Source organism: Paraphaeosphaeria sporulosa (assembly GCF_001642045.1).
Source record: "Paraphaeosphaeria sporulosa strain AP3s5-JAC2a unplaced genomic scaffold CC84scaffold_18, whole genome shotgun sequence".
NCBI lineage: Eukaryota > Fungi > Ascomycota > Dothideomycetes > Pleosporales > Didymosphaeriaceae > Paraphaeosphaeria > Paraphaeosphaeria sporulosa.
In genome coordinates, this window is record NW_017253377.1 from 1 (window position 1) to 7837 (window position 7837).

Genomic DNA, 7837 nt, shown 5'->3' on the forward strand with positions numbered 1-7837 from the left:
GTACCATGCCATCCAATACATCTTTCCTAGCGTACGGTTGCTTAGAGTGGCGAAAGAGTAGTTAAATTGTATCTAATCTATACGAGGACGGTGTTAAATTATGGTTAAAGGACAATCTTTAATATATCGAATAGCAACTTCTATAATCTATGGACCTTGAATACTTTACTATTCGCTTAATTGACGGTACGGAAGCTTGCATAAAGAATCCTATGTTTATAGAAAGATGCCTAATTTGGTAAGGAAGTGCTTTGTACCTATGTGGTGTGTAGAACAGCTAATTACCTTATAGGCGGCCCCACGTTACATACCGAGAGTACTGGCGACTAGTAATAGCGTAGCCTAATGGCCCTTCTAAGATATACCACTGCTTATATCTGGTCTACTAGGAGAACGTTTACGCGAAACGATTTTAAGGCATAATTAAGAACGCCGACACCGTTTTCGAAGAGAATAGGTACACCTAGAGTTAGAGTGCCAGCTACTGCTTACTATGGTCTCGGCTTAAGGAGGTGTTCAGCGTGAGAATGGTAGCCAAGATTATTTGCTTTGGACTGGGCGATATGTGTCGTGGACCTCTAGAGTGGTATAGGCGGTAAACGGGCTTGAGTGGGCAGGAGCTGGAAGCCGAATTTATCCGTCCTAGCACGATCCAGCATTCGGTCGCCTTAACTATGGCGGATATGTGTAGTGCGAACAACATCTAACTACTAGCTTAGGATCCTGGCTATATGGAAGAAGCAAAGGAGATGCTGAAAGGGAAAGGCTTCTTGATTATTAGGCCTTTTAGGGCGGGAGGCTTTACTGAGATCAAAGATGACTCTATAATATTTTCGGCCTTTGTAGAAGCGCCTCTAAAATAAATTATTACCGACCTTACATGCCCCGCTCTTATTATTACTACCGACCGTACCACTTTTAATGATACTAGGTAAGATGGCCGTCTTCTGATCCGTCTATAGCTCCTCTAACCTAGGGTGGATAGGAAACTATAGGCCGACCTAGAATCTCCTTGTATGAAAAAGATGTGGGATGAGTATAAAAGATATGATTTTCTAGTCTTACCTGAAGACGTAGAGCTACTAAAAAGCGTATGAAATCTATATATGTATGTAAGAAAGGTATCCTAAGTTATAAGTGAATGAATTGGGCACGGCACGGAGAATTAGCGCTAGAAGGAAAGAGTATATTAATTATGAATAGGAAAGATGTGTGCTTGCTACTTGTTGGATATAAATGTTAGTAAAGACTATATATAGGGAAAGTCTAACCTTCCTCTCCTTATCTACTCCTAACCACATTCCTTCTCTTAGCCTTCTTGCCTTGAACCCGATGATTAGCCCTAATCCTTAGTGATCCCTGAAAAGCTACCTTGCGCATTCGCTCCCCAAGACACCTAGGTTGATTGGTAGTATCCTAAGGTGAATAACCGTAACACTAGACATAGCACCCGTATATTAAATGAACTATATTTACCTCTTGTTGGCAGCTAGCGCACTTTATTATTGTTAATTGCCTTCTATTCTCTCTTAGGAAAAGCAAAAATAAAAATAAAATAAAATAAAATAAATAGGCCGATTGGAGCTCTAACATACTAGAAAAGCGTTGTATAGTTTAGTAGTAAAGATAAGTGGCGTGTAGTAGGGACATATATTTTAGTTAAATAATGGCAAGTGGTCTACTTATATAAAGATACCTGGTAAGAGGCTGATAAAAAAAGATTAGTAAGCTGATCCTTCTCTTATTATGGCTATAGCTTAATGCCTGGTAAGGTATATGGCGTCCATTGCTATTAGCGCCTTCGATGGTGGTAGAGTTATAGGATGGGAAACTTTAAGCACCTAGTCTAGGATAGTTTATACTGGAGCGCGGTAAAGCTAATAAATAGGTAAGCGTAGTGGTCTAATATAGATAATAACTGCGATATAGATTGTTAACTAAAGCCTATAAGGTAAAATTAAATAGGCTAGGGTGGCTTATCTTATAATGACCGGTTGTATAATTACACGATATATCACTTTTCCATAGCATATCTAGGTGTTACTATTAGATGGCATGGTAAGTTGTTTAAGTAACTAACACCCTTATACTTACTACTAATAACTACGCCACAGCGTCACGCCGTCTAGTGGCCTAATATCCCTACAAAAGGTAGTAAGGGTGGTAAATTTCGTATGCCGTCTTTTACTACAGGTACCCTTATACGTAGAGAAGATATTTTAAGTATACTTTATCTCTATGGCTTATAATGTGTATCGTAGCTTATGTTAATACTAATTATTTAATACACTTCCCACTAGATTATAACGTTAACGTATCCTACTACGCGACTGATTCCTCTACTGCTAGATTGCGTAGTAGACTTAATATGCCTTAGATAGATAATTGGTGTAAGTACCATTATGTTATGGATGCAATATGCACTAATGGCGAACCTAGAAGATATAAACTAGTGCTTCTTTACCTACCTACTACTTCTCCCGCTTACGATATTCTATGGTATGTAAGATTTTGGGATCCACTTCCTATGGCTCAGCTAATAAAGTATTTAAGTGCTTTTAATGACTGGGTGTCTACCTGGACTATATAACATCTACCTCGTTAAGCTTACCATGCCTATAGCTGGTGGCTTAAGTCCTCTCGATATCCGAATCGGCTATTTTGGTAAACCGATTCCCATCTCTCCTTAATTTTTTTTGGGGGGGGGAGGCTAATGGCCCTATGTAGGGTTATGCTCTAGATTATTATTAAATCTTACCTACATGCCTTCGTAGGGCACGGCGGCATTAATCTTAATGTTAAAGCTTTAATAATACGCCGCTCTACCTCTAAATGGTACGGATCCTAAACCACTTATTCAGTTCGCCCTTACGCTTTAGGGTTGCATATTCCCCCCCCTTCTAGCTATATTAGTAGCAATGTTCTACGTTGCGCTAGTCCCGTTCGCTCTTTTAAAGCTTTATATCTATAAAGGCTAATAAGCAATGCTAAAAGACCCCCCCATGGCCGTTTAGTAACGTATGGAGATATATAGAAAATGGACACTCCTCTTGTTCTAGGTAGCTATGGGACTAGCACTTACCTCTACTATTACTGTAACCTAAATGGCGGCGGCTATTAAATTCGTTGCACTATAGCCAGTCTCCTCTAGTAATGGTACAGCATTAGCTGCCACGGAAGATGGTAGTAGATCTTCTCTAGGTCTATTTATATTTATAATTACTACGGGGAAGGTATAGTAAGCGCTCTAGTGGTCTACTATAGTATATGTATTTATCTTCTCGTTGGCTATATTGGCCATGCATAGTCAGTTATTCGTTAAGGATATACGTGACCCCTACTTAGGTAGAGCACCCCTACCCCCACTACCTAAGCTAGGAGGTAGTGCTACGCCTGTAGTGGTAGCTATAAAGCCGCCAGGCCCTGCTCTAAAACCATGAGGCAATGGAAAAGATGTTATCCTGGTAGTTATCTCCCTACGCGATTTACTCGGCTGGTAGTAATATTCTTTAGATAGCTTAGCAATACGCTTCGTTTATAGCCTTTAATACTCTCCCCCTCCTTTCTCTACCGGGATAAATCGACTTTAATCCTCGACTCTGTTATGTTTAGCCTGGTGGTAGAATCCACCTACTAACTTTCTTAGAACAACTAGAGGGCCCACCGCCTACCCTTTTTGGAGTTTATCTTTTTTCTTTACTTGTTAATACCTCGCTTTATAAGTATACCTTTTTGTTTAATAACCCTATCTTTTCTTTAGCGCTATTCCTTTCTGTATTACCTAAATAGTAACTACTATGGCGTTACTTATAAACTCTCCCCATACCCTTACTATTAATCGTCTCCCAAGCCATGTCTGATAAGCCTGGAACTTTTGCTTATAGTTGCCCTAAAAACTATACTACCAAATAATCGCTAATCCCTCTTTAATCCCTATGGCAACTCTTACTAGCGGAATTACTACGTTCGGCCACTGGCACTTATTGTTAATGTCCTGCCCTGTTGTACACCACCTCTGGCTAACCCAGCACCTTTGGTAGTTGTGGCAATCCCCAGCGTCACGTACGCCCCTCCGAAACCAATCCAACTCTGTGCCTGTATACAGCTTCTCTGCCTCGCACTGTATGGTCTTGTGTGCTTGCCAGTCCCCGTTGCCTAGTACCCAGCACGTTATATAGCCTGCTTACAACTTGCTTATAAACTCCTCTACCTCCTGCCAGCCACTGGCTGCTTCTGACTGCGATTGTTGCCACTTGGCTTGCCCCTCCCTGCATCGATCGTACCCTGCTGACTTAATGTCGTTGCACGCTACCCGTATACTGTCCATGTACTTACTTATGTATCCTCGTTGGTATCTATCGCTCTAAATAAACGTGCCCATTGCGTAGACGTCTGTAGAATCCCTACTTTGCTGCAGCTGCCTCTCTACTTCGCCCTGCTCTATGATGATGACCGAGTTGGCAACCTTACCACCGCGCCCAGCCCGCCCGCTCTCCTGATAGTAGTTGATTATGCTCCACGGCATCCCCACGTGCAAGACAAACACGATGCCGGGAAAGTCCACCCTAGTGCCAAGCGTAGATGTGGTTATAATAAAGCCCCCTTGCGCTAGCCACCGCTCCAGACGATCTATACGATCCTATACCCCAGCGTGGTAGTATATACACTGTAGTGCCTCCGCCAGCTTCTCATACTGCGCCTTAGCACGGTAGTAGATGACGCCTTTCTTGCCTTTCTGTAACGCCTGTACCTGCCGTCGGCTTATTGCCAGCGCTGTCTCCATTGCCTTGCCTTGGGCGCACCACGACACGAAATAGCGGATGTTTGGCCGTATAGTGTTGGCTCGGATGTAAGTGGTATATGATATTAATATATCCTGCGCAAGCACTTCTTCTAGCGCCGGTGGGAGGGTTGCTGTTAGTAAGATAATCGGGCAGGACAGCATGCGAAGATCTCGAAGGCTAGTAAGCTTTGGACGCCAATGGCTGGACGTGACAACTAGGTGGCATTTATTAATTACCACCTGCTGCAGCAGCTTCCTCTCGTTGAGCAAGATCGCATACTGCAGGAAGCTTGAGCTGCCGGCAACATTAGCACTCATAATAATAATAGAGGTAGGGTAGTGTGTTTGTGCCTATGTCCATTTAGCGTAGGTAACCCCGCTCTGCGATATCCTTTGCACGTGGTCCTCGATCAAGGCTTGGAAGGGAACCATGAGTATGGTGACCCTGGCGCCTGGCATGGAAGCTGGAACTGTGAATAACAAGCTCTTCCCCCCACTGGTTGGAAGGACAACAACAAGCGGTGTTTGGCCTTGAACTATAGTATGTATAGCCTGCTCTTGTTCCCCTGACTTGAACGAAACCTCTGAGCTTTTTAGGACATGCTGTATGGCCGTTTTGATGTTCTTTTGAAGGTTGCTAGGCTCTAGTTTAGCCCGCTTTAGATGTGGATTAAGAGGCTGTCCTGCTGGGGTGCTCTCGGGCTCACGCTGCCGCTTATACGTTTGCCTAACCTGCAGGCTGCTAACCTGTCCGCCGTTCATCTGCTTCCCGAGACCTAGGAAGTTGTGCCATGCCTCGCTGAGTGGTCGAAAGGTCTTAATCGACCGATTGCTTAGGTGCTTGACGATGTCGATTGGCACGCTGTACACAGAGACGCCTGTTGCTGTCGTCCACGAATTCTGCAGCTCTAGTGGGCTCTCGTCTTTAGCTTTAGGCTCTTCTTCCTCACTAACCTCATCCTGGTAGCCGCGGCTGAACGACTCTCCTATGACCACTCTTCTAATGCCAACGGTGACGTGTCGATACTCGCGCGTGTTGAGCGCTACACCCAAGCGCTTTCCTGTCTCCTGCTTTAAAGCTCGGGTCAAACGGTCTGTTCCCCACGGGCCATGACTGTCGGCCCAGATGTAGTCGCTGAACGAGCCGCCTAGAACCTTAACCTGTAGATACTCCGCGAACGGCTGCACGTACGCCAGGTAGATGGTAGTAATCTGGCCTAGCCGCGCAGGTAGGAAGCGGGGGATGACTTTAGGGCTGTCCCACTGCGACATCGATTTGTAGTAGCGAATGACAGTCATCATCACCCCATCTAGGACGACCTGGTTTCGATCCTGTAGCGCGCCGTTTCGAAACCGCATGGCCGTAAGCTCACTGCCTCGAGCCGGCTGCCCGTTGAATACGTGGTAGGCAACCAACTTCTTGCCTAGGAAGTGGTTCACAGCTCGCAGATATCGTTTCACCTGCCAGATGTTCCACTGGCCATTGGGTGCTCGTAACCCCTGCCCTTCTTTGCTTTTGAAAGCTCGCTCAAGCATAGATCGCAGTCCATCAGCAAGCCCATTTTCTTCATTCATAAAGTACGAGCCGCGGCGAGAGAAGGTGATATCATCCTGGATCAAATTGAGCCGGATAGAAAACCTGCCATCTTTGTCTGGGACCCAGAGCAATTCTTGCCACATCTCCTCTTCAAGCTCGGTCATTAAGTCCTTTGCCATCTGCTGGAAGCGTTCGATCCTGATGGGTTTTCCCCGGTAGTATAAGATCTTTTTATCCTGCGACCACAGGGCTGCACCGGCATTTCCATCGTTGAATGCAATGTGCTTGCTAAACGCCAACAGGCTTAGTATCTCGCTTATGGGACTATACGAGCCGTCTGCCAGAAACTCCCTTCGCTTTGTCAGGAAAGCGGCCAGCTCATTGTCGGCCTGGCGATCACGCTGGGATGCTGGGAGTAGCACTTCCGCCCCGAGGACCCGCACGCAGTACACGACCCCAGCCAGCAGGTACGAATAGTGCTTTGCGGGACGTAGGCGGCCTGCATCCGCATCGATTCCTAGTATGGCTGTGAAGTGGATGAGCCCGCTGGTAAAGACAAACCCGTTGTGTTTGTGGAAGATGAACGCTGCCAGTACACGTAGCAATGCTTCCATCTGGCAACTTTCGTCTTGGCCATCTAGAGAAGCCCAGAATTCGCTAGCCAGGATCTTTTGGTTACCTTGCCATGGGAATAGCTCCCGCGCGTCCTTCATCGGGTCCACCTGAGACCTCTCCTTCCTGCTGCTGCTCTTCCTGCTGCTGCTCTTCCTGCTGCTGTTGGCGCTCTCGCTGCTGCTACTGACCGTACTGTCGCCGTCGCTGTCGTCGCTCTCTCCTGCTTCCATGCTGGACAGGGTGCGCAGGAAGTAGCACACAAACAGCTTCATGTAACCGGCGTAGCGAGCCTGTGATTCGGGATTCTGGAGCCGCCCCTGCGGTCGCTGATCGACCTTGGACGCCTTCGCGCTCTTCAGCCAACGCCGCGTCTCTCGCGGCAGTGTCCGCAGCCCAGCCACGCTCCTCTCCAGCACCTTCTCCACCAGGTCGCCAGCATGCTTCAGCTTCGGTTCGTCCGGGCCGGGGAGCCTTGCCGCGTGTGCCAGGTGCTTCAAGTTTCGCCCGCCCAGATGCTCCAGCCATCTGGTCCGATTGAACCAACCCGTCCTGTCGGTCTTCGCCACCTCCGCCTCCAGAACCTGCGCTTCCTCTTCACGTAGCTGCAGGTCTCCTCTCCATTCGCCAAGCAGCGCCTTGATCTCATCTCCGCGATCCGCAGCGGCCGGGCTACTCGGTCGGCCACCGTGACTCACGATAAAGTAGCGCTGCAGCCCAGGCGTCTTGAAGAAGGTCTGCACTCTGACCTCGGTATACAGTCGAGTCGTGTCGCCCTTCCATAACTCCCCATGCTTCTTCTTGCAGTGCTTCCTCAGTCCATCTATGTTGATTATGATGAAGTCGCATTCTTCCGCGTTACAGTAGAACGCATCTGTTGGCTCTCCAAGCACCTCAATCGGCTT

At 46.9% G+C, this 7837-nt stretch overlaps 4 protein-coding genes across 4 annotated transcripts; 1 reads left to right on the plus strand and 3 right to left on the minus strand.

Moving 5' to 3' along the window:
- On the plus strand, window positions 1-1341 carry CC84DRAFT_1169979 (uncharacterized protein). Its single transcript, XM_018179803.1, has 8 exons — window positions 1-238; window positions 293-329; window positions 360-380; window positions 474-595; window positions 647-690; window positions 742-842; window positions 996-1091; window positions 1122-1341. Exons 1-8 carry the CDS (start codon window positions 150-152, stop codon window positions 1128-1130), a joined length of 519 nt encoding a protein of 172 aa, XP_018028973.1. The 5' UTR covers window positions 1-149; the 3' UTR covers window positions 1131-1341.
- Window positions 1342-5134: 3793 nt separating this feature from the next.
- On the minus strand, window positions 5135-5926 carry CC84DRAFT_1047274 (uncharacterized protein; the record flags this gene model as incomplete). Its single annotated transcript, XM_018173427.2, has 1 exon — window positions 5135-5926. A coding segment is annotated over one exon (792 nt), but the record flags the coding sequence as incomplete, so codon positions are not given.
- A 15-nt stretch (window positions 5927-5941) lies between these two features.
- CC84DRAFT_1105865 (uncharacterized protein) lies at window positions 5942-6463 on the minus strand (the record flags this gene model as incomplete). The annotated part of the gene is made up of 1 exon (XM_018175116.1): window positions 5942-6463. A coding segment is annotated over one exon (522 nt), but the record flags the coding sequence as incomplete, so codon positions are not given.
- Window positions 6464-6523: 60 nt separating this feature from the next.
- On the minus strand, window positions 6524-7033 carry CC84DRAFT_1049810 (uncharacterized protein; the record flags this gene model as incomplete). The annotated part of the gene is made up of 1 exon (XM_018173459.1): window positions 6524-7033. A coding segment is annotated over one exon (510 nt), but the record flags the coding sequence as incomplete, so codon positions are not given.
- Window positions 7034-7837: the final 804 nt, after the last annotated feature.